Source organism: Sturnira hondurensis, unplaced genomic scaffold, assembly GCF_014824575.4.
Source record: "Sturnira hondurensis isolate 20B ecotype Veracruz unplaced genomic scaffold, ASM1482457v3 Scaffold0013381, whole genome shotgun sequence".
Taxonomy (NCBI): Eukaryota; Metazoa; Chordata; class Mammalia; order Chiroptera; family Phyllostomidae; genus Sturnira; species Sturnira hondurensis.
In genome coordinates, this window is record NW_028086012.1 from 3,550,271 (window position 1) to 3,575,264 (window position 24,994).

Consider the following 24,994-nt stretch of genomic DNA (forward strand, 5'->3'; position numbering starts at 1 on the left):
TGCAAACTGCATTCCCCACGGCCCTGGTGATTTGGAGATTTTACACTCATGCGCACACACGCATACCCATTGCTGATGGGAATCTCCACTCTGATCACAGTTCTCTGCCTCATCCAGAGGCAGAAGCAGAGCCAACTCCGGGCCCCCAGGGGCAGCTACACGTTTCCCAAGTATCAGGGCTTCCCCTGCTGCATTTCTGCCAGCAAACAGGAATCTGTCTGCAGGGAGCTTGCAGTTTGCTTGGGGAAGCACGGCAGTCATTTCAAAGTGAGCTGTTAACCAGCTCACGCTGATGCAGTGAGAGCCGTGCCAAGGCATGCTGGGGGAATGAGGCAGAGAGCAGTGACTGCTGAGCCTGGTAGTCCCAGGCACCAGAGTCCTCTTCCAGTGCCAGTGCTGGGGACCAGGCTGAGGCTGCCTCTAACAGGCAGCTACCCTGTGCCAGGCAGGGTGCAGGTCCTGTCCCTCAGGCCAGGTCCTCTGCTGCATCTCCTCCTTCATGTGCAGAAACTGGCCTGGGGACACACAGCGCTCACTGGCCCAAGGCCACTGCTTGGCTATATCATGCAACCCTCACCCATTTCCCAGGAGAGGAAACTGAAGCACAGGGGTTAAGAAATGTGTCCAGGGCTAGATAGCTAGTAGACAGTGAGCAAACAGCTGTCCACATCTACAGTAGAATAATAGGTGGGTGTTTTAGTTCTGAGGGCAGGGAAAGGTCAAAAAGGATCAGGCTTGAACTAACACACAGGCAATGCAGAGTGAAGCAGGGGTGAATTAGAATTTAGGGCATAATTATAATTAACATGTTCAAGGTTTTTTTCCCTTCCCAAGGCACTGTTCTAGGCACTTCACCCCACAAACTCCTTTAGGACACAGAATGAGCAGGACTGGGTGATGACACAGTGGCGTAAGAGGAGACAGCAGGGCTGACCTGGGGTCTGACCCAGGCCTGGTGAAGCCTGGCCCGAAAGCGGGTGGACTGGTGGGAGAAGGTGCATGTTCTCTTGCTGGGAGCTGGGACCCGAAGGACGGCCAGCTCTCCGTGCTGGCCAAGGAAATCCCGGGCCGGGAGAGCAGGGCGAGCAGGGGTGCGTTCGCTCCACATGTGGAGCATGCCTCCTCCTTGTCAGGCATTGAGGATTTGAAGGGAGTGCACGCCCGGCTTCCATGGAGCATTGAATATGCACGTGCGCACTGTGAGTCTGCCAGGGGGGCAGAGAGTTCAGGGGCAAACCTTTCCTGTGAGCGTTCTGCGTGCTGGGCTGTGTCCTAAGCTCCTTACAGCTCCGGTCTCCTTTTAAGCCTCACTGTAAACTAGCCCTGTGTTATAGGTAAGGAAACTGAGGCACAGAGGTTGCTTCTTCCCGCACGTAACCTGCCAAATGTTATACAGGTAGTAGGAATTGGTGCCTAACTAGGTCTAACTCCCCAGGCTCCACCTTGTGTTTATGAGTGTCCTTGGGGGGGTCTTTTGAGAAATGATGCTGGAGTCGTGGTTGAGAGGGGGGTTGAGGCCAGCAGTCCTCACTCTGAACCTCACCTCTGTGCCTTGCTTGCCCTGTGACCTTGGGCAGTTACTCACCCTCTCTTGTTCTGCTTTTAAGATGGAGATAACACCTAGTTCACCAATAGAATTGTGGTGATTCAATGAAAAAATGTAGGAAAAGGACTTAGCACAGAAAGAAACAATGGTTACTTACTATATAAAACACCCTTTGCCTAATTTCCGACTTCCGGTAACACGTGGAGAAAAAACACCCTGTCGGACTGGTTTGGGGGTCACCCTATGACCCCATCTGGGGATTTTGAGCTGAGACTATGGGCTCAGCTTTGCAAGATGAGGGGACGAGGCAGTGGGGATGGTGGGAATGAAGCAGGGAACCCTGGGGGCTAGAGAGGGGAGCCCACTCACTGGTGTCTCCTCTTGGCTGCAGGGGATGCCTGGAAACAACGGTTTGCCGGGACAGCCCGGGCTGCCTGCAGAAGTGGTAGGTACCAGCCAGGACTCGCTGTCCAGCTGCCTTCCCAGGGCTGAGCTTGCCAGGCCAGTGCCCTGAGCTGCAGTGGCATTAGTGTGTGTGTGTGGGGGGCCCTCTTCTCTCTCCCTCTTCCAAGGCTGGGAGAAGCCTGGATGGCACATGGCTTCCCAAGGCTCCGCCTGATGCCATAATTCTCCTTCCCCCTTTCCCTCCCTCACCGGAGCCCTCCCATCTGTCTCTTGCAGGGATCCTTACCCATTGAACAGCACGTCCTTCAGGTAAGAGGGCAAGAGGGAGGGGGTAGGGACTAGCGGGGGTGGCAGAGAGAGCTGCAGAGGGAGCTGTTTGTGGGCTCCATGCATGTATAAGAGGGTCTAGCTCCTAACCCTCAGGCAACACCTGCTGAAGGGACCCTGTTTGAAGGAACCCTGAGAAGGTACCCACGTGGTGGATGCTATTGGCAGCTCTAATCCCAAAGCCGTGAGGCCCTCTACCCGACTGGTCACGCCAGGCCAGGGTCTAGCAGCACCCAGAGCAGAGTGGGGAGGGAGCAAGTGCACTGGGGGGGTCTGGGGCCTGCCCGCCCTGGTCGCACTGTGTGGTGAGACTGGGTGGGGGTCTCGGGGAAGGCTTCAGCCATCTTCTGGTCAATCCAGGAAGAATCCAGGAGGGAGACAGGATTCTAGAAGCAATTCTAAAGGTGCAAGGGGACTTGGAGCCCGGAGGCAGAGTCAGCCTGTGCCAGGGCAGCAGACAGTGTCAAGGTCACACGGAAGGGCGCAGCTTGGTCTAGCCTTTCAGGCTGGGCTGAGATTGTCCCTTGGGAGCCAAGGGTGAGACAGCCCTTCCTCACTCAGTCACCTCTGGAGATGAGAGCTGAACTTTTCTCTCCTCCAGCTCAGCATCCTCAGGGGTCCTTCTCAAGCTTTGGCCACCAGAGTCCCCTGTCCTGCCACCTTCTAGCACTGGCTAGTTGGTACCCTAGATGTCCTACTTCCCACTGGGTCAGGATGGCATGGGGCATGCCTGCCCTGTGCCTGCCCTAGCCCAGTGATTTTCAACCTTTTTCACCTCATGGCACACAAAAATTTTTTAATTTTAATTTAAAAATTCTGTAGCACACCAAAAGATATATTTTTGCTGACCTGACATAAAAATAGGTATAGTTTTGATTCATTCACACTGGATGGCTATTGCATTGCCTGTTGTCTTTTTTTATTTGACACTCTAAGGGGAAAGAGGTCAGTGCCCCTGACTAAATAGGTATCGCATGTTTTAAAAATTCTTGCAACTCACTGATTAAAAATCGCTGCCCCAGGCAGCAAGCGTCTCCAGAAGCAGCCTGAGGCCAGGTGAGCTTCCTGGCAGTGGTTCCAGGTTAGAGCACAGTGGGGTTGCGGCAAAGACACCCCAGTTCCTCTGCCCCAGGCTTCCAGCAGTCTGGGCTCCTCCCGGTCCCGCCCCTGGGCAAGTGACTGTGCGGCTCACGCAGGGCTTAACGTTTCTCTGTGTGGCACTTCTGATGGCTCCTTAACCAAGTGCTCTGCAGGGGGCCCTGAGCAGCAGTCTGGAGAGGGGCCGGAGCACCCCAGGGAGTGCTGACTGGGAGCCCCCCCCCAATTCGCGCACAGCCCAGAGGATGCCTGGGCCTATGGACTGAGCACCAGCTCTGGCCTCAGCCAGGCCAGGGTTTAGTCCAGGCTGCCCCATACCGTGGACAAGTCACGCTGTCTCTCTGAGTGTGGGCTTTCTCATCTCCACGATTCTGCTAAGATGACCTGCCTCACTGTGCTGTCAGGGTCCAGTGCGATAATGTGCATGGGCCTATCACGATGACTGGCATGTGGGTGCTGAATAAGTGACAGCTGTGTCAAGGGCTGTGCAGGGAACAGTGAGGGTGGAGCAGGGGCTCCTGCCCAGGAGGTTCACGGACACCCCACCAGGACACGCAGAGACCCCAGGCTTCCCAGTCCTCTAAAACTGTAGTCTACTTTTTTTGTTAGTGGGTTTTATTTTTCTGGGAAGAGGACTCATAGCTTCCATCAAACTCCCAGAGGGCTCTGTGACCCACAGAGGTTAAACCCCCAGGTAAGGGGGAGACCTTCTTGTCGGGAAGACTGTTGGGCCCAGCGAATTGGGAGTCTCTGACAGCTGGGACCTGCTGGGGACAGAAGGCACATCCCCGAGGGTGTCTGCAAAAGGCCCAGCCGCTCCTGCAGCTGCTTCCTCTGCTCCTGCGGAAGCTGCTCAGAGCGGCCTTTTCAGCCTAAACCACCGTGGCATGTCCTCACAGTGGGCGCAGGTTTCAGGAACAACCAGGACAGATGGTCCCTCCGTGGGCCCCTTTGCCTCCTCCCACACGCCTGTCTGGAAAGTGGCTTTGGCGGGGCCCACCAGCACTGCTTCTTGGAGGAAACTCAAAGCCAGTGTTGGAACTGTGTCCCCTGAGGATGGAGCAGAGCTGCCCAGGGACGTGGCTGGGGAGAAGGAGAGGGTGGGCGGAGGGCTGCCTGCCAGGCAGGGTGCACAGGCTGCATTCAGATGGGGGGTTCTTCCATCTGGCCCTTCCCGGCCACCTCAGACCCGTGCCCCAGCACCCTCCCCTTTCCCTCCTCAGAACCTCTGTCGGGACTGTGTTCAGAGGCAGACAGCCCACCCAGCGGCCCTCCTGCAGAAAGGGGAGAAGGGAGACCAGGGCATCCCTGGAGCGCCAGGCTTCGACAACTGTGCCCGGGTAAGAGGCTGGGCTCAGGGGTGGCCTTGGTGCAGGGAGAGCCCCTGGTGGCCACCCCTGACAGAGCCTATCGTTGTCCCTCCCTCACAGTGCTTCGCAGAGCAGGAGCGCCCCAGAGCTGAGGAGGCCCGGGTGAGTGGGCCTTCACGCCCCCCCCCCGCCCTGAGCCCCACAGGGAGGGCCCCTGCCTGCTCACCCCCACCATCTCCCTCTGCTCCAGGGAGACAACATCGAGGGCGAGCCGGGCTGTGCAGGGAGCCCCGGCCTGCCCGGTCCCCCAGGTCTGCCGGGTCAGAGAGGAGAAGAGGTGAGACCAGGGGTGGGCCCTCATCCTCAAAGCCACCCCTAGTTCCCGAGGGCAGTTTCATTGCTGCCAAATGTCTTCCTGGGCCCTCCAGTGGCTGGTTCCCTGTCCCTTGGGAGTCCTTCGGGGGCCTCCGAGGACAGGTCGGCTGGCGCCCCTGACTGCTCTGACCTCACTGCTCTCCGAGCACACTGGTCTCCTCACTGCTCTTGGTCCACCGGACCCTCTCTCTCTCCGACCTAGCTGCCACCTCTGTCCGTGTCACGTCACTGTCTGACATGCTGTGTATTTCCTTCATTTAAGAGCATTCCTCAGGCACCTACCGAGCACCAGCTACGTGCCAGCCCCCATTCTGTCCTTTACCGCCCGCCTCCTCACTAAAGTGTAAGCACCACGAGGCGCAGGTTTTTGTGTTCTGTTTATTGCTGTGTCCCCAGCACCTGGATCAGCGCCTGGTACCTAGTACAGCTGCTCAATAGATATGTGTTGGGCGATTCAATGAACTGAATGCCAGGTTTGACATCAGCTTTCACATCCTGCTTTGACATCAGCTGCCTGCAGATTCTGGCCGTGGTGAGCCAGGAGGGCTGCTGAGACCCTGGGCTCTGTGGGGCCTGAGCCTCTTCATCCCTTTCCCTTGGCTTCCTTTGCAGGGTCCGCCTGGCACGAGGGGCTCCCCGGGTCCTCCAGGCCCCGTTGTAAGTATCTGGCCTGCTTGAGAAGCTCTCAGAGGGGTCTTAGTGCGTGGAAACCACTTTGCTGCCATGTGTCCAGGAAGCTGCTTGGGGCAGAACGAGGACACTCCCACTGCCCACTCCCTTCTCTCGGCAGTGTCCATGGGGGCTGTGCACCCCCACCACCGGACCCCAGGGGATCTGCTGCTCTGCCCGTGGTCCTGCATAGAGAAGGCCTCAGGGGCGCATCTGTGTTTCCCCATCTCCATCCCTGCTGTGTTTTGCATAAGGGACCCGGGCTGGCCTAGGCAGGGGGGCGCCGAGGCTGCTGGCTCTTGGCCTCTGCAGCCAGGAAAGCACGTGGCAGCCTGGCCAGATCCCTCTATGCCCCCGTGACACCAGTCCCTACAGGGGCCAGGGGCTGAGATGGAGCTGCCCTCCCCTGCTCTGCAGGGCCATCTCCAAGACAAGCCTCTGAAGGCCAGACGAGGGGCATCCCCCGGAGTGCTCTGTGGTGTTGGTGTGGCGGGAGAATAGAAGTGATTAGAAAAGGCTGGGAGAGTGGAAAATGCTTTCTTTGGAGAAAAAAAAGGCTGGTGGGAACTATCTTAGAAACAGGAGCCACCCAGCTGGGGGCTCTGAAGGTCAGGTAACAGGGATGAGGGGCTTCCGCCCCAGCAAGGGGGCTCCGTTAGACCCGGGCTGACTCGGGAAGGGCTGCTGGCCCTGGGGGCTGTCTCTCATCTGCTGATGGTCCAGCCACTCTTTCTGGAGCCAAGGGGAGGAGCGTGCGTCTCTGGGCCAAGACTTCCAAAGAGCCTCTTTTCCAGCTGCCTTGAAATATTCCCGTGACCTCTCCCACGACCCCTCAGCCCCAGACTGTGCCCCAGAGAGACTGTGCCTGTGAGATGTGACCTGCCTGTTTCTCCCACCAGGGCCCCCCAGGTTTTCCTGGTGCCGTTGGCTCCCCCGGATTGCCTGTAAGAACCTAGTGCTGCTCAACCTCCCCTCCCCCCACCAGCCAGGTCTCTGTGGCTTTTGCTTGTCTCCTTCCCTGTCATGGCCTCACCTCCATCCTCCATGTTTGCTTGTCGTTGTCCCCTGCAGGCATGGTGGCTAACGACACAGGCTCCCTGAGGTCCCAGCAGCTTGGGCATCCTCCCAGTGTCTGCCTTCTCATCATTTCCCCCTTCTCCCACTTCTCCTGCTCTCTCTCATCGCCCAGCCCCGCCCCATTGCCTTTGTTTCCCTTTTCTGCCCCACAATGGCACATCACTCTCCATAAGTCCTCTGGAGCTCTTTCGCCTTCTTATTTTGAGCTGGTGCCCCTAGGGCCCTCTCCATTCCTCCCTTCTCGTTCCTGCCTCCCGCTTCTCCCACCTTTGGTGTTCACTGAAGATTTGCTGAAAGTCATTCTTGGGGCCCTGCCAGGTGCCTGGCTTGGAGCCTGGCAGGGGTGCCAAAGCTTTAGGGCTTCACATTGCAGGCTGGCACAGGTTTGCTGCCCTGCTGCTTGGCAGGGCTGTCCAGAGGCACCCCGGGGACCAAAAGGTGACGGTGCCTGCGCCTTTCCCATCGTCCTGGAGGAAACTCTCAGCTTCCTCCTCTTCCTTTCCTCCTTCTTGGTCCCAGTCCCAGTCTGCTCCAAGGCTGGACATGTGATGCCAGCCAGTGGGGTTTCTGAAAGTCGGGGGCCCTGCCCCTCTGTTCTCGGCATCTTGGTCTGCTCCTTCTGCCAGGCGTCCTTAATTTCTCCGCCTTCATCATCGCCACAAGTGTGTTTGAACCATCCTCATTCTCACTGTGCTCGGGGTCACGGGAACTAACCTACCGGGTGTCAGGTTGTGTGCTCCTGGGGCCTGGCTCCCCTCCTCCCCGGCCTGGTGGCGCAGGCCCAGGGAGCTGGGCCCCTCCTTGTCGCAATTCCAGCTGTCCCCATGCCCTCATCCTGGCCCAACCATGTCTCTTCCTGCTTGCTTGGGTGAAGGGGCCATCTGTCCGTCTAGCCATCTGTCTTGTGTTGCGGAAAGATTTGGGCGCCGTCTCTTGCGGGCACGAGGGAGGAGGGACAGACACGGCCCCTTCATGCTGCAGTGAATGCGCGAAGGGCAGGGTGAGGAGTGGGGGGTGGGAGCTCCAGCTTTGATTGACGTTGCCGTCCCTTTCTACCCCGAAAAGTGACAGGGACCGCTCTGGAGGCAGCCTTCCCCTGTCTCTCCCCTGTGTCCCCAAAAGAAGGTGATTTTGACTGGGGGAGGGAGGGGGACTTGGACAGGTAAGTGTTGGGTGCCTGGCGGTACATTCTAGTGGGAGCATCACTCCCGGGGCACCTCTCCTGACCGTTGCCATCACAGATAGAGCACATGTGTGTCACCCTCTTGAAGGCACACCCAGACAATTACCATAGTAGAGCACATCAATGACAGTCACCTGCCTCAGAGGTACCCTCTGGGAGTCCCCCACCTTGGGGGCCATATCTCTGTAGTTACCTATCTTGGGGGCTGTGCTTCTGAGAGGCACCTGCATATGACAGTCACACTTCCAGGACACATGCCCTATGGACTCCTTGCTGGGCACCCCAGAGGGCCACCAGCAACCCCCATGTTTGCCTGGAAAGGACACGAAGGGCTGCAGGACAGGGGCAGGAGTCAGGTGCGGGGTAGGGAAGGCTATCCCCTGTGGTTGCTCATGATTTTTCTCTCCAAGGGTCTTCAAGGAGAGCGAGGCCTCAGGGGCCTGACGGGGGAGAAGGGGGAACCGGTAAGAGGGGGCCGACAGGGGGCGGAGATAGATGAAGAAACCTGGGGCAACCAGTGGGGCCCCAGGGGGCTGCCGCATGGAAGATGGGAGGTGAACCCCGGATTTAGAAACTCTCACCCTTCAGCCCCAACCCCCTCAGTGTGGTGGTCTTCATGCCACTTCAGGATCCAAGGAGACCCATCTCCATGTGCCCCAGCTCCCCATAAGGGGTGAACACCCCTGTGCCCTGGTTTCCACAGACGTCCCTGGGGGCCGTTCTCCATTCCTCTTCTTGCTGCACTACCAGGCCCCTCCTACTCCCCCTCCCTGGCCCTTGTCAGTGCCTGCTCTGGGTCCCCACCTCTGGCTCAGCTCCCAGGGTCTCCATGGTAGTCAAGACCCAGTGAACCTGGGCCTTGGGGAAATGGCCCTCGGTGGTGGCTGACCTGGGTGGGCACCTGCTGAATGGCAGCTCCAGGCATTCTGGCTTTGGCCATCCTTTTTCACGGGAAGGGGGAACAGAAATGTTAGCGGCCGATCATATCTACCTTTCTTTGCAGGGTGCCCCAGGGCAACCCGGCTACCCAGGCGCCATGGGCCCACCGGGACTGCCTGTGAGTAAGAGGCACTGGCTTGGGGGTGTTGGAGCCTTGGGGTGGTGGTCAGGGCAGGACGGGGCTTGGCGTCCCTCAGCAGCTCCTTCCTTTCCGAGCATCTTGGCCCGGTGCCTTTGCCAGACTGTCCGTACACCACCATGTCCGCTGCAAGCCCCTTTGGTGGTGTGGCGTGGTGCCACCACTTTGCTCTGGGGGCTCACTGTAGTCGCTGCACACCAAGGGCCAGACCCTTAGAGTGCCCTCAGAGGCCGAGACCTGGCAAGACAGATCTGCTTGGGGGTGGGGGGTTGTTGAGAGAGTTGGAGGGACAGCATGGAGGTGCCCCCCACAGGAGCCTGCTGGGTGGGCACGTTTCCTCTTTCCAGTGAGGCCCACAGTGGCAGGCAAGGAGCAGCCCACCTCTCTCCCCCCAGGCAGTCTGTGTTAGGCTGCAGGCTCCACCCCTCTCATTAGTGCTGTGACAAGCAGGCCATGGGGCTAATTTCTCTCTCCTTGCTCACTTCTCAGGGCATCAAGGGAGAGCGAGGCTACACTGGGCCCTCAGGAGAGAAGGGAGAATCGGTGAGTCTTTGTCGAAGCCCAGCGCGGGGGTGGGAGCAGGGCTTCAAACAGAGCCCGTCCCTGCCTGCCGCCTACACCACCGCCACGGAGATCTTCCCAGAAGCCTGTGAGGCAGGCACTCGGCCGCTGCTTCCCTGCCCCCCGAGTCACTCCAGCTGCATCCCAAGCAGTCAGCACAGGATGGTGGCCAGAGCTGTGAGGAGAACCTCAGCAGGATCCATGGGACCAATGGCCCCGGGCTGCCAAGGGGAGGGGGGCCAGGGGTCAGCTGGCAGGAGACACCCCCACCCCCACCCCAGCAAAGGCAGGCTGGCAGGGGTGGGCAGAGAGGCCCAGTCCTGGGATCTAGACCTGGCTCGACCACCTGGCCGGCTGCACCCACACAAGCCCAGACCCACCCTTTGCAGAGCCAGGCTTGTGCTGAGCGCAGGAGCCAGGCTGTTGTCAGATGAGGACCCCGAGGTTCTTAGAGTGGCGTGGCTCATCCAGGGCCCTGCAGCTAGTTAGTGACTTAGGGTGCAGCCTGCCTGCAACCCCAGGTCTGTCTGTGATAAACCGCCCAAGCCTTAGCCTTACCGTGCCCCTCACCCATGTCGGCGAGGCCCCCCTGGTGCAGCCAGCCCCGCCGTGCGTTTATTCCGTCAATATTTCCGTGGGCCTGCTGGGCACCAGCCAGGCTCTGGGGGCCCCGTGGTGAATAAAATGGGCAACTGAGTCCCCTGCCTTCATGGAGCTCACATGCCTGTCAGGGAGGCAGGTAACAGACGAATAAACAAACACATGCAAATAATGAGAGATCAGACCGAAGGAGAGATTAGGAGAGGGGCTGGAGTGCTGTGCAGGACGCTGTTACATAGAGGGCCAGGGAGGTCTCTCTGAGGAGGTGACCCGTTTGAGCTCAGTCCTGAGTGAGGTGGGGGAGGGACATGTGGCTGTCTGTCTTGGGGAATCCCAGAGGGAGAGACCACAGCTCCGGCCACGGAGGGACAGCTCTGAGCCATCTGATGATCTAATGATCTGAGAGACGTAGATGGGGTCAGGGCATTCATGTGGTGGAGGGCATTGCAGTGGAGAGAACAGTTGTGCCAAGGCTCAGGGTATGGATGTGGGGAGTGTGTTCAGGAAACAGCGGGCTGACCAAGCAAGGCAGAAAAGAAAGGGGGGCGAAGTGAATGGGGAGGGTGTGGGGGGTCAGTACTGGATCACAGAATGCCTCACACCCAGCGTTGGCGGCCAGTGTGCTCTTCATTCACTTGGCAGCGGGGAGCCACGGAAGGTTTTGAAGCAAGAGTGTTACAATCCAAGCTATGTTGAAGAAGAGATGGCAGCTGGCTGGATTGCAGTGAGCCGGCAGGGGGGTGGGGGTGGGTGGGTGGGGGTTGGCAGGACTAGTGAAGAGGCTAATCCAGTAGCTCAGACAAGAGAGGGGAAGCCTGAAGAGACCAGCGGGAGGAATCCTGCTGGCTTAGAGGGGCCTCCCACTGTGCCTCCTGCCTCTGTGCCCTGTCACATCCTCTGATCAGTTTTGCTATTTTTTTTTAATCTCCAGGGCCCACCAGGGTCTGAAGGCCTCCCCGGTCCTGCAGGCCCAGTGGTGAGTAAGGGAGAGGCGGGGAGATGTGGACCTGGGGACCCCTGGTCCTGGTGCTGCCATGGTATCTGAGGCGGGAGGGTTAAGTTCCAGCTGCATTGTCCTCTGCGATGACAGGGTCCCCGAGGAGAGCGAGGACCCCAAGGGAGCTCTGGTGAGAAGGGTGACCAGGTGAGTAGCAGCAGGAGGTGGCTAGCCATTCTGACCACAGTGGATGGTTGGAGGGAGGCAGGGTGGGGTAGGGTCATCTCATTGGTGGAGGGCAGACCAGCGCTGGCCTCCCAGCCCCAATCCACTTCGAGTTGTAACCCCGACCTCATGTCCTGACCTCACCGGTTGGCCACCTTGGGCCAAGTGGAAGGCAAGGCCCCATGTCTAGAAGCAGTATCATCCTGTCCCTCTTTCTACCTGCTGGCCAGGTAGGACAGAAGGGGCAGCACAGCAAACTGTCCCTCCCTTCTTCCCACAGGGATTTCAAGGCCAGCCAGGCTTTCCAGGCCCACCGGTGAGTGAAGGCACAAAGCCAGTTCTGTCTGGTATGTTCCCATCTGGAAGGGGCAGGCCTGACCAGGCCAGACTCAGCAGGATGGGCCCGAGGAGGGGAGGGAAGGGGCACGAGAGGAACAGCCTGGGTGGCCGGGCCTGATTCCAGAAGCTGGGACCTAGAGAATAGGGCCTCCTTGGTGGGCCCCAGCCCAGCAGGCCAGCGGACTCAATGCTCCTGGGTGGTGTTTCCAGAAAGCACCACCAACAGGAGAGCACAGGCAGCAGGAAGAAGGAGGGGGCTCCCCCTCCAGCCCCATGTTCATTTCTGCCGGGTCCTCTGTTGATAGGGTCCCCCTGGATTCCCAGGCAAAGCAGGAGCACCTGGCCCTCCTGGACCCCCAGCGGAAAAGGTGAGCAGGACCCCATGTTGGCCCCGGTCACAGATCTGAGCTGTTTGGCTCCCACACCCCTGCCTCACCCCCAGCAGCAAGCCTTCGGAGAATCAGGAACTGCCTCCATCACCCTGACGGAGGGGAGAGGGGGCCCTCCAGGATGGCCCCACAACTCCCCTGCTAGCAAACCAGTGGGTTCCTAGGGATGGGCCCAGAACACCCGCCAGCCCGAGGCCAGGTCTCTGCCTGACGGGAGAGGGTGGGAGGGAGGAGAGGCCAAGGGGTCTAGTGAGAGCTGGGTGACTAGGATGTGACAGGCCACCGAGGCCAGCTTCATCTCCTCAAGGGGAAAGGTGGGGAGTTGAGGTGGGGGAGGCGTGCCCACACTGGGAGCCTGGGAAGCCCCACAGAGGGAAGACAGTGGCATTTGCCTTCTGAGTCTGACAAGAGAAGGGAGAGACTAACCTGGAGGCATTGTCCCCATGTTGTCCCCAAGGGCCCAGAAGTGACCTAGTGACAAGGGTGGGAAGGGGCAGCAGTCTAGGGAACCCCCGCACCAGCTTCCCCCAGGTTTGGCTTGTAAACTGCCCTGGTCCGGGGAGGGCTGATGTCCCTGTCTCAGCCCCATTTCTGGGCTTCTTGGATGCGACAGCTGGGTGGTGTAGTGAGGCCCCAAGATGCACTGTGAGCACCCTCGTGGGGACCCTCTTTCGTTGGGGGGCCCACAGAGCACAGCAGAAACGACTTCCTGAAGGGCTTCTCTTGGTCTAAGCACCCTCTGTTCAAGTAAGGAAATGAGGCCGGAGGCCAGGGCACCCCAGAGGCACGTAGCAAGGTAGAAGTGCAGCTGAGACTTCCCTCCCAGCCAAGCAGAGCCCCCAGGTTGCTTCCAGAACCAGGGCCTACCAGCCATGGTGGAGGCCACCTCCTAGCCCTTCTCTGGGAGAGACCTGGTGGCAGCCGCTCCCACCTGGCTCCAGGGCTGCCTGCTTACCTTAGGCGGGTCATTGCAGACCATCCCAAACCTCTGGCCAGCGGTTCTTCGCCATTCCCCATGGAGCTGACATTTTTCTGGGGCTGGGATGACCCCTCCTGGTGGCCTGTGCCATTGCAATGCCAGCCAGAGCTCTTTTTTTCCCATCCCCCTCTGGGTCGTTTCCAGCTGGACCCCGTCCCCTTGACCACCTCACAGATGCTGTTCTGGGCAGCCACCCCCTCTGCGCTGGAGAAGGCAGCAGCCCTCCTCACAGGGATGCCCGCCTACCCCCCTTCTCCCGTAAACACTCTAATTCAAACAGCCCGTTCTCATCACTCCCTTTCTTTGAGACTTTAATGGCTCCCCCGTGCCTGTAGCAGTGTTTCCACTTTATTTTGTAGTCCTCGAGTCTTTACATTGCGCAGGAGCTCATGCAAACCTCAGTCTATAAAACAGATACGAGTGGAGGTTCTCTGGCTAAGGCAAGGGTAGGGCGTCCTCGAGGCCCTCCTCTGGGACCCCGCTTTGCGCCCTTAGCTCCCAGCCCCTCCAGGAACCATGAGGACGCTGAGTACTATTTGAAAATACGTGTCTTTTCAATAAAGTTGAGCACAGCGTTCAGCATCTACAGCCAACTAGGCCCCAATGCCCCTAGCCTCCTCTCCCACCCATCACACGGGCTCCCTAGACCCTGTGGCTAGGCCAGGCGTGTAACCACTTCCAAGTCCTTGCCTTCTCTGCGGTTCCCTTGACATGCCCTTTCCCCCTCTCCACCTGCCCAAACCTCGGACATCCTTCAGAGTCCACCATCCGGTGACACTCGGCGACACTTCCCCTGACTCTGACCAGGGGGAGCCTCTCCGTCTTCTGAGCTCCCAGAATCCCTTCTTTCCACAGAGCACAGGGACTCTTGTGTTGCCCCTGATCATGAGCCTGTGAGCTCCTTGAGGACAGGGCCCCCCTTTTTCATCTGGGAGAATCAGAGGCTGTATAGTACTTGGTGCCTCGTTGGGACTGATGTGAGCTGAATGCCTTCAGTTCGCACCCGCTACTGAGCACCCACGGTGTCAGCTCCTGGTCAGCCCTGAAGAGGACACCGGACTTCTCAGGCTCTGGCCCTCCCTCGTGGAGCAGTGAGGAATGCTGTGCAGATAAAGACAGACCCTCTTGGGGGAGTGGGTGGAATACAGCTGCTTGGTCCAGAGCAGAACTGGGGTTGGAAGCCAGCCATCCCAACCTCCAGTAGTTGCTGCACCTGTGGCCCAGGGCTGTGTGGGCTGAGGCCTTGCTGACTCTGCTCTGGGGGCTTGTTTCCAGGGCAGCGAAGGGATTCGTGGCCCATCAGGCATGCCTGGGCCCCCTGGACCACCAGGACCTCCCGGAATTCAGGTAAATGTGAGCCCCCTTAGCCCAGTGGGCATGGGTTGTGTGTGCATGTGTATGTGCATGCATGCATGTGTGTGCATGTATGTATTTGGCAGGGCTGGGGGTTGGGTGAGGGGTGGGGAGGCTGGGGGGCCAGGCGAGGCCTCACGGCTCTGAGGGTTCCAGTGCCGTTGTGTGGAAACACCTTTTCCCATTTCCAGGGCCCTGCCGGCCTGGACGGTCTGGATGGGAAGGATGGCAAGCCCGGCTTGAGGGTGAGACAATGGGCAGGGAGGGCACCCCCTTCCTTCTCCAAGAGCCAACGTCAAGGGAGCCCCCATGAAGGGAACTGAAGTGTCCCCCACCTCTGTCCAGGGGTGCCCACACCTTCCCTTGGCCCACCTCTCATCACACCCCACCTCCCTGAGGGCACCAGGGCGCCTCGGTGTCTCAGTTCTCCTGGTAGACTTAGCCAGCTTGGATGAGCCAGCCCTCGCCGAAGGCAGGGCAGTGACATGAGTAAATTCCTGTCCAGAAACAGGCAGCTAAAGGACCTAGCGTCCCTTGGGGCCCCACTCATGTTGGGCGCCTGGCTCAGAGCCTGCACACCTGGGCAGGGTGGCCTGGGTAGTCACGGTGACATAAGGGACCTGGATTCCAGCCCCGTCTGCAGCTCCCACTGTCTGGAACCAATGCTCCCAGCTTTTGAGTTGGGACCAAGGACACTAACCCAAGGGACCCAGGTTAGTGGGTCCCTTACAACTAGACTAGTGTTGTAAGAAACCAGGTTACAGACATAGAAGGACTCGAGCCAGCTTGGCCCCTTGGGTCTGATTTTGCTGGGGCCTCTGAAAGGGATGGGGCCACAGCAAAGGGCAGAGCACCCAGGTCAACCCCATCCTGTACCCAAAAGAAGGAAAATAGGTCCAGAGACGGGAGTAGGATTCATGTAGGTGCCACAGCCAGTCGGAGGCTGAGCCCAGCTGGAAGTCTTCCCTCTGCCCCATAGGACCTCCCTCCGTCCTGGGATGGCTGGGGGAGGGGCTGGAGAAGGGGGATAACATTGGTGAATGAGTTGGGTACAAGATGGACAGAGCTCCTGTCTCAGTGCCCCCGCTCTCTTTCCCCAGGGAGACCCTGGTATCGCTGGCTCGCCCGGACTCATGGGACCCCCAGTAAGTTGAGCTGCAGGGAGGAGCTGGGAGCTGGGAGCTGGGAGGCGCCAAAGCTGAGCCAGCGTAGCTCTGCCTTGGTGCAAGGGGTAGCTCAGATCCTCTGTAGGTTGGTCTGTTTTGTTTAACCTGAAGGAGGTTGGGAAGGGGTCTTCGGTGGCGAGATGAGGGATGTGGCAACTGCCTGCTTTTCCCCCCAGGGTTTCAAGGGGAAACCAGGACTTCCTGGCCTCCCAGGACCAAAGGTAAGGGCCTAGTGACCTCCACCAAGCAGGTTTTCTTGGCTCTTCTCAACACCTGACCCCAGGCAGATGTGGCACCCCAGACAGACTGGACATATCACCTGGTCCTTGGCTGAGATGCCATCCCAGCACCCCAGCCTCCTGAGGCCACCGGTGCCTGGCAGACTGGGTCAGGGCTCCTCCTGTCTACCAGCCTGAGGGTCTCAGGGAGCCTCGGGCCAGAGCTGGGGCAAGGGGCCAGACCCCTCTGGGGTGGGGTCAACTTGGGGTAGGGAAGAGCCAGGTGGCAGGCTGGCAGCTCCAGTTCCCTCTCTCTTTTAGGGTGACTGTGGACAGCCAGGTCCCCCAGGGAGCAGCGGCCGGCCCGGAGCTGAGGTGAGGGCTGGGGTTCTACACATGCCGCCTTTGGACCACCTCTGGGCTCTGCTGATCTGGGATGCAGCCACTTCCTCTCTCTCGCTAGCAAAGCAGCTGCTGTTTTCTCTCCTTGGCCCTCTGGGGGAGATTTTGCCCAGCGCTGCACAGCTTGTCTTTCTCCCTTCTCTTAAGGGCTGTAACTGGTTCCCCTTTCCATGGGCTCTTGGGTGTCAAGCCTACAAAGGCAAGGCTTGGACTTCTCGGGCTGGGGGCTCTGTTCGGCCCTTGTACTCACGGGCAGGGCTGGTACCCCAGGTCCCAGAAGGCTTACGCCTGGAGTTTGGGGCTCAGCTCATCTCCCTGGACCGTTGACTTCTCAGGCTTCTCCACCTACAGCCTTAGGTGTGTAATTCTGTTTCTATGTCTTTTCTTTTTCTCTTTCTGCTCCTGCAGGGTGAGCCTGGTGCCATGGGACCCCAGGGAAGACCCGGCCCCGCTGGCCACGCTGTGAGTTCACTGTTTGTCTCTGCCCCCACGAGAGTGAAGAGTCCTTTGGAGCTGGGTGACGGTGGGCGGGCTGGCGATCACCAGACCACAGGAGCAGCCCCCAGCTGCTCAGAGCTATACGGGGCTTTGGGCTCTCGTAGCCCAGTGGTTCCCAGGCTTTTTGCCATTTACTTATTTTCTGGGTACATTTGAATTTACTTATCAAACAGAGATCATTTGGTTATTCAACAAATAATTATTGGGCACCTGCTCCATGCCAGGTGTGGTTCCAATCTTAGGACTAAGGCGGTGGGGAAGATCGACGTGGTCCCCCAATTCCAGAGCTTCTGTGCGGGCACAACAAACCACAAACTAACATGGAAGTGATGTGGTGTCACGGGGGGACCGGAGGTGACTTGAGAGGAACCTTTGACAGGAAGGAGCCAGTTGTCCAGAAGCCTGAGGGAAGAGCATTCAGCTCAGGGTGGGGCCGGGGGAGGAGAGCAGGTGATGCAAAGTGCCTGAGACAGGGAGGGGCTTGTATATTTGGGGAGCCCAAGATGGGCTTGGCTGGAGTGGAGTTCAAGGAGGATGGGGGTGGGCACTGGGAAACTGAGTTTGGAAAGGACACATGAGGCAGATGGCGTGGGGACAGGGGTGGAACGGGGCAATAGTGCCCAGGTCTGGCATGTGATTAGAGGCCGAAGTCTTACTAAGGACCTGCATGGGGTGGGGAGGCAGGGAGGAGCAGAAAGAGAGCCATCAAGGGTGAGTCCTGTGTTGGGCTGCTGGTCAGTGGGGGGTCTATTTACTGAGATAGGGCGACTTGGAGAGGGTATTCATTAAGCAATACTGGATTTTCCATCCACTTCACTCATCCATAACATAGACGACTGCCAATGGGCACCTTTGATCAATCTGAAGGCACCAAACTGGTGGGGTTCCAGAGGAAAGCAAATAAATACACTGGCATTTTGCTGCAGCCCTACTGTGGCTGGCCGTAGAGTTGCAGGCTTTTGGAAATGTTAAAAATAACCCATGACCAAGAAACACAACTCACAGGGCTCTGTCACTATTTTTAGAGATCTCAAGGGGTCCAAAGGCCTCCGACTGGGGATCACAGGTCTATCTAGCTCAGACCCTCTCATGTTACAGATGGAAAGAGGAGTCACACACTCTGAGTCCTGTCCCTACTGGAGACTCATTCAGGAGCTAGAGACAAGGAGGGTATAGGGTTCCTCTTCCCTCCTCTGTCCACCCAGCCCCGCCCCTGCTGTGTGCCAGTCCCAGTGCTGGACATTCCTGTCCAGGAGACTTCAGAAGAGTAGAGCAGAGGTCACGCCTCCAGAACGTGCCATGTGGGAAAGTACAGGGAGTGTGCTCTGAGAGAGAAATGTGCCCCCAGAGCCCTGGGTATCTCCTGGTGGCGCTGTTCGGGGAGGTGACATTGGAGCTGTTTCTCAGCTGCAGATGTGGTGAGAGCAGAGAGGGCCTTTGGGCGAGGGCTGGCCCAGGCAGGGCAGGAGCACTCCCGAGTGTTCCAGTCGCCGTCCTCCCGTGGTAGGGGGGCTGCAGGAGACTGGGAGGCCTGGGGTTGGTGCTGAGCCCCTGCCCCTCACGCCACATGGACCCTGCATGGACCCTGACTTCTGCTCTTCGCTCCTCCCACGGTACAGAAGGAAGGCGGGGGTCTCAGAAGGCACCTAAGGCCATTATGTAGGTCACTCCCTCAGGCCTTTGCTCCCTGACCATCCCTTCAGCACAGCCCGGATGTACCAGTGGGCACGAGGGACCTGTGGGCGCAGGGACTCCCAGGCCTCAGCTCTGGCACAAATCTTTTAGCAGAAGCTCAAATGCAACACCCGAAGGGAAGGAGAATTTAGGATAAAGGTTAGGGCCTGTTCCTGCTGTCGTCCCTCCACACCTCCTGGAGGCCTTGTTACTAGAGATTCTTTTCAACCCACTGGCTTTGCTTCCCTTTAGGGGCCACCGGGGCCTCCAGGCCAGCCAGGCCCAGCTGGGATTTCTGCAGTGGTGAGTAACAGGCACTCCCCATCCTCCCCCACGCCCCCCACCAGGAATTTGGCCCTGCTCTGCTGTGGGCTCCGTTCAGAGAGAGCTTGGGGAATTGGAAATAGCTTGCCCCCATCCCTCTCCTTTCCTGGTCAGCCTCTCTTGCCTCCAGAGACCTCCCCAGCCGGCATGTGGTGAAGGCCTTTGGAGAGGGCCGCAGGCCATCCCAGGGTTCTGTCTCAAGTTCGGGAGGCACCAGCATGCGCTGTGGGGCCTGGGGGTTGGCAGGTGTGGTCCCCAGCACGCAGCATCTGCCCCTGGCTTTGTGGGGTTCATTTTTGTCTCTCCCCTCCCCTCTCACCATCCTCCCTTTTCTCTAGGGCCCGAAAGGAGACCGGGGAGCCACTGGAGAAAGGGGCCTTTCAGGTCTTCCGGGCCAGCCTGGCCCACCTGGACACCCTGGCCCTCCGGTGAGACCCGCCTGTTCAAGCACCACGCCAGGGGAAAGGGCCCATTGGCTTCGTCAGTTCAGCGCCACACTGCATGTGTGGGGACTCCAGGGAAGGAGGGGCTGTTTGCATGGAAAAGGGCAGCATGAGCTTGTGCCTGAGAATCACATCACGTTCGGAAGAAGTGACAAGCTCAGTAGCCGACGCTGTGCCCACTGCACACCAGGCCGCTGCTGCTGACTGTGCATCGGAGGCACTTGTAGAGTTGCAGGCTTCAGGCTCCGCTAGGCGTCAGGCAGGGGACACTTGGCCCCGCCCCAGCCCTCTCCAGGGGAACTTGTCGGTGACCACAGAAGATGTGTAAATGTCAGGAATTAGAAACACATGATTATTACTGAATGGAGCTTTCTCAGCAACTCGGAAAACACTGATAATGTGTTGAATGAAGAACTAAGGGCTTGACATTTGTGATTTAATCTGTACCGCAACCTTATGCAGTCGGTCTGATGGTCCCCATTGTACAGATGAGGAAACCAAAGTTCGGCAAGGTTAAGCGGGGTGTCCAGAACCACACAGCTGCGAGTGGGAGAGCCTGTCTGATTCCAGAACTTGTGGAGTCAGACACGCGGCAGTACTGTCTCTTCCAAAGGTCCCAGACAGGCGAACTGGTGAGGTGGGCTGACGGTCAGTCTCAGGGAAGAAAGTCAGTGGGTGGAGCTGAGGCAGAAAGCCAGGTCTCCCAGCCCCCACGTCACAGTACTTTCCACCAAAGCAGACTTTCTTTTGGGGAGTGGTAGCAATGACCCTGGGGCTGGGGCCCTAGACTGGGGCGTGTCTGACCCCAGCAGAGTGAGTCGTGCACCCTGGGCAGCCCATGTGCCAAGAGGGCCGAGTCTCACCTGCCACTCACTCAGACTCCTGCCAGGGACTGTGGGCAGGCAGGTCCCTCCAACCCTCCCCTTCCCTGCCTGCAGGCTCAGGAACCTAGGACCCCTGGATGAATCTTCCAGGTTGCCTTACAATTCCCCTTCCCTAGCACCCACCAGAAGTGGGCGGGTGGGGCCCAGTAGGGAGCCTCTCCTGTCCTAGGGAGGGAGCAGGCTCACCTGACCAGATCTGCGGTTCACACCTTCACTCAACAAACATGTAACACACACTCAGAGCCAGAGACTGCAGGATGCTGGGGCCCAAGCAGAGAGGTGTGGGCGGTTCTTCCCAGGTAGGGCTCAGTGGGTGGGGGTGGGGGGAGCCTGGAGCTGTCAGTGGGGCAAGTGAGGAACTCTGGGACAAGACGGGAGTGTGGGGCAGAGGTCTAAGTTTCCGTGCCTGTGCCCAGAGTGTCCGAGAGGGAGGGGGAGGATCATGACCCATCAGTGGAATGGGGGCTGGGCGTGCTGGGTGAGCAAAGCAAAGCATGTGACGTCAAGATGGGCTGGCACTCATCACACCTTTATTGCTCTTACTTCCCAGGGTGAGCCTGGTGCAGATGGTGCAGCTGGCAAAGAGGTACCGTTCATGTTGACTCATCTCTTTCCCGTGGGAGTGCCGCTTCGTGCTCCTGGCCTTGACCTGTCCCCTCTTCGTCCACTCAGTCACTGCCTTCAGTATGCAGACTATCTCAGGACAGATGTATAAGGCGCCATGCCCGTGTTGCTCAGGGGAGAGGAGCTGGGCTGCAGGGCATGAGGATGAGAGAGAGACTTGTTTTTCACTATTTTTTTTAAACCATGTCTCTTTTTAAATCTGGTCAAAAAGAGACAATAAGACAAATAAATTCCAAACACACATTTTCTGGGCATCAGTGCTTGCCAGGCCCCCTAGTATGCCACAGATTGGCTCTAAATTCTCATCTCTTTTTTTAAAAATAAAATCTCTTTTTCTTTTTTCCAAAAGATTTTATTTATTATTTTTTAGAGAGAGAGAGAGAAGTGAAGGAGAAAGAGGGGAGAGAAACATCAATCGGTTGCCTCTTGTACAGCCCCAACTGGGGACCTAGCTATGAATCAAGCCAGCAACCCTTTGGTTGCAGGCCAGCTCTGCTGAGCCACACCAGCCAGGGCTCACCTCTTTTTGTTTGTAACAAGGGACCCAACGTAATCATACGGGGCCTTGCTGCAGGGGACACGGTTTCCTTTCCAGCTGTCTACCATTCTGTTAATGGGGAGGAGCCCAGCTAGACCCAGCACAGGGGCCTGAGGCTGTGGACGGTGGTACTTTCAGGGGACGTGCCTTCCCTGGGTGGCTTGGAGATGATGTGTAGACTTGACCCCTGACATTTGCTTTCCTCTAGGGACCCCCTGGAAAACAGGGATTCCATGGATCCCCTGGTCCAAAGGTGAGTGGACACTGAGTGGGTTTGAGAGGAAAAGCTCACGAGTTGGTTAAGCCTGGCTCCCAGCTATGACTTTACCAATGGAGGGGACACATGGGAAAGGCCAGCAGACAGTGGGGAAAAAAGTGGGCAGAGCCTGGAACAAGCTCATCTCTGAAAACATCTCACATGACACTGTTCCAGGATTCTTAGCTATCACTCGGGCAATGGAAATTTCAAATCCATTCTCTCATTGATTGATTGATTGATTGACTCACTCACTCATTCATTTATTCATTCGTTCATTCTGCAAGCATCTGTTTGATCTTGCTTCCGTGCCAGGCCCTCTGTCCTTGCGTGGGTAAAAGAAGGTCCCTGAACAAGAGGTGCTCACTTAGTCCAGTCACGCTTACACTAGAGAGTGGCGGGTTTTACTGAAAATGAGACACGGTGCTGTGGGGTCAGAGGGAGGCACACTCAGCTCAGCACTGGAGTCGGGGAAGCTGCACAAAAAACCAGGAACATGTCAGCCCCTGCCCTTTGTGACAGCACAGATGGGCCTGGAGAGCACTGTGCTGAGTGAAATAAGCCAGGTAGTGAGGGACACATCCCATGTGATCTCACCTTTAACTGGAACCTAATCAACCAAACAAGCAAGCAAAATATAACCAGAAACACTGAAATAAAGGACAAACTGACAGTAACCAGAGGGGAAGTGGGAGGGGGTAATGGGGAGAAAAAGGAGAAAGGGACATCAAGGAACATGTATAAAGGACACAGGGACAAAGCCAAAGCAGGATAGGATGGACGGTTGGGAGGTGGGAATGGCTGGGGTCCGGGGGAGTGGTGGGAGGGAGATGGAGACAACTGTACTTGAACAACAATAAAAAAGAGAGAGAGAGAGAGAAATTGAAAAACAAAACAAAACAAGGAGCATTTCAGCTGGGTAGGCAGAGTACACTGGGTTCAGAGGAGGGGAAAGGCATCCGGGCGGGGAGGACTGAGATGGTGCGGCCGAACCAGAGAAGTATAACCTGGGGCCTGGAGGGAGGCGTGAGGGCAGGAGTGAGCCCGGAGAAGATGCGGTCAGGACCACGTCGTGAATGGTCCCGAATGCATGGCCCAGGAGTTAGGCCTTAATTTGGAGGGCCGTTGGGAATTGTCAGAACTTCTAAGCAGAGAGTATGCCAGCAGAGCTGTCTTCTAGAGGGACTGTCCTGGCTGTGACGTAGGGCAACCTGTCAGGACGCTGGGGCCACAGTCTAGAGGGAGGTGCTGGGGGCCTGGTTGCAGGCTGGGGGGAGGGGCAGGTGCTGAGACATCACAAGGTGGACTTGACAGCACTGGGCAATGCCGGACTGTGACTTCCTGTCCCTGCAGGGCGATCCAGGACCTTCAGGACAGAAGGGCCAGGCAGGAGAGAAAGGAAGAGCTGGCATGCCTGGTGGGCCTGGCAAGAGCGGCCCCATGGGGCCTGTTGGGCCACCGGGTCCTGCAGGAGAGAGAGGCCACCCTGGATCTCCAGGACCTGCAGGGAACCCTGGATTGCCCGGGGCTCCTGGCTCCATGGTAAGGGGAGGCTGGCAGCCATGGACACTGTCTGGACATGCAGGGTGGGGCATGGACTATTTTAGAGCCTGTTGCTGCCATTCTGCAGGAAAGAGCACGATTCCCATATGAGTGGCTCTTACTATGTGTGGGAGGCTGGGAGGTTGGGACCCTCTCCCCCCAAATATACAAATGCACAAAATGGTTTGGACCATTCCCAGGGGCGGCGGTTAGGATTAAGTATCTGTGGGTGGCTTCAGGGACCTTTGCTTCCCTCCCATCCTTTATTTCCTTTAAAGCTATTCCCAAGGGAGGCTGGGAAGTGTAATTCATGAAGGCTTTCTTCTCTTTCCTCAGGGAGACATGGTGAATTATGATGAAATCAAGAGATTCATCAGACAAGAGATCATTAAAATGTTCGATGGTAATTAGCGGTCGCTGGGTGGCACTGGGTGCTGCTTGCCCTTCCCAGCTGCTTCTCCGCCCTGTCCTGGCCTCCTTTTCCTTAAAGTTCAATATCCTACCCCCTCTCCTCCCATCCGCCCCCCATCAGGCATAAGTTCAATAAGACTTCAGATGTTTCTTGTCGCCTACTCTGTCCAGAGATAAAATGATTCCCTCCTGCCCTCCCCAAGCCCCCACTGGAGCGAAGGAGACAGACAAGAAACCTGATCAAATGGGTCTGCATGGAGTGAGCTCTAAATAGTAGGGCGAGCAGCAACTGTAAGGTGGCTGCTGTGGTTTCATTTTAAGCTTGCTTTCCTGTTCATTCGCTGGACCAGCATTGACATGCTAGGGCCTGGGGAAAACAGGGATGCTGTCCTCAGGGGGCTGGACGTTGTGATGGGGAGCAGACCTTGGGTGTCAAGCCAGGAGTCTGGACTTTCATCTGAAGCCAGTGGTGAACCAATGAAAGGCGTTGGAGAAAAGAGCCGCTGTAATTAGATCTGTGCTTCAGAAGGGCCACAGTGGAGAGCAGCATGGACGTCAGGGCACGGGAGGCCCCTTGGATCAACCCCCACGGTCCTTGCTCTGACCAGGTCCCTCTGAAGAAAGGCTGCTTTGGACTCTGTGCTGAGGGCCTTTCCCCGGCATCTGTGGTCATTCTGCGTCTCCGGGGTGCCCTCTGACCTGTCCCTGTCCTTTCTTCCAGAGCGGATGGCTTACTATACCTCCAGGATTCAGTTCCCTGTGGAGGTGGCGGCAGCTCCTGGACGACCAGGGCCCCCCGGGAAGGATGGTGCTCCCGGCCGGCCAGGCGCCCCAGGGTCGCCTGGGCTCCCGGGTCAGATTGGCAGGGAAGGACGGCAGGGCCTGCCGGGAATGAGAGGTAAATCTGCCCTCTGGTTCCCGAAGCGCACACGTGGTTCTTCAGGGCACATGTGAGCACCGTATGAGGTCAGCTGCACATATATTTGTGCACATGTGTGTTTCTAATAATCTGAGTGAGTGTGTCATTTTTCTCTCAGGAATAGGACTTACTTTATTTCTTTTGTCTTAGGATTGCCTGGTACCAAAGGTGAAAAGGGGGACACTGGTGTTGGCATCGCAGGAGAAAATGGTCTCCCCGGCCCCCCAGGTAGGAAAAGCCGGCGTTTTTAAGAGTCTAGAGCAGTGGAGACCTCCTTTGTCTGTGCTCCTCGTATAACACCATCGTGTGGAACCTCCAATACCTACAGGCCTATCAACCAACATTTACAGCAAAGCGACTGTGCAAGACAGTCCACTAGGGCATGCGTGTGGGGAGTGGGAGACCCCGTGCCTGCCCTCGGGCCCTAAACTGGGCTAGCCTGATGCAGTGGGGTAGAGTCAGATGTCGTGGGGCCAGGGACTGTGAGTCCAAGTCCTGCTTGTCATCTTACCGGCTGTATGACCTTGACCAGGTCACTTAACCCAGGCTGTGTAGCCTGGAAGAGAATGACCCATGCCTGCTGGCCTGGCTCTGAGACCCAGTCCATCACTTAACCACATGTGCCACCTCTCTGTGCCTGTGTC

The 24,994-nt window shown here is 57.8% G+C and overlaps 1 protein-coding gene across 7 annotated transcripts in view; it reads left to right on the forward strand.

Moving 5' to 3' along the window:
• COL16A1 (collagen type XVI alpha 1 chain) overlaps positions 1–24,994 on the forward strand; it is a 50,358-nt gene that overhangs the window by 24,724 nt on the left and 640 nt on the right. For 6 of the 7 annotated variants that reach the window (XM_037061600.1, XM_037061604.1, XM_037061605.1 and 3 more), the window contains 28 exons: positions 1,938–1,991; positions 2,228–2,260; positions 4,600–4,716; positions 4,807–4,848; positions 4,937–5,023; positions 5,674–5,718; positions 6,630–6,674; positions 8,401–8,454; positions 8,994–9,047; positions 9,558–9,611; positions 11,161–11,205; positions 11,320–11,373; positions 11,672–11,707; positions 12,036–12,098; positions 14,374–14,445; positions 14,643–14,696; positions 15,552–15,596; positions 15,794–15,838; positions 16,157–16,210; positions 16,646–16,699; positions 18,662–18,712; positions 19,072–19,161; positions 20,611–20,646; positions 21,431–21,475; positions 22,832–23,020; positions 23,357–23,423; positions 24,153–24,329; positions 24,501–24,578. In XM_037061600.1, coding sequence (XP_036917495.1) covers positions 1,938–1,991; positions 2,228–2,260; positions 4,600–4,716; positions 4,807–4,848; positions 4,937–5,023; positions 5,674–5,718; positions 6,630–6,674; positions 8,401–8,454; positions 8,994–9,047; positions 9,558–9,611; positions 11,161–11,205; positions 11,320–11,373; positions 11,672–11,707; positions 12,036–12,098; positions 14,374–14,445; positions 14,643–14,696; positions 15,552–15,596; positions 15,794–15,838; positions 16,157–16,210; positions 16,646–16,699; positions 18,662–18,712; positions 19,072–19,161; positions 20,611–20,646; positions 21,431–21,475; positions 22,832–23,020; positions 23,357–23,423; positions 24,153–24,329; positions 24,501–24,578 — 1,840 coding nt within the window. The remainder of the gene's footprint in view (positions 1–1,937; positions 1,992–2,227; positions 2,261–4,599; positions 4,717–4,806; positions 4,849–4,936; positions 5,024–5,673; positions 5,719–6,629; positions 6,675–8,400; positions 8,455–8,993; positions 9,048–9,557; positions 9,612–11,160; positions 11,206–11,319; positions 11,374–11,671; positions 11,708–12,035; positions 12,099–14,373; positions 14,446–14,642; positions 14,697–15,551; positions 15,597–15,793; positions 15,839–16,156; positions 16,211–16,645; positions 16,700–18,661; positions 18,713–19,071; positions 19,162–20,610; positions 20,647–21,430; positions 21,476–22,831; positions 23,021–23,356; positions 23,424–24,152; positions 24,330–24,500; positions 24,579–24,994) is intronic. The other variant, XM_037061603.1, reaches the window with a different exon arrangement.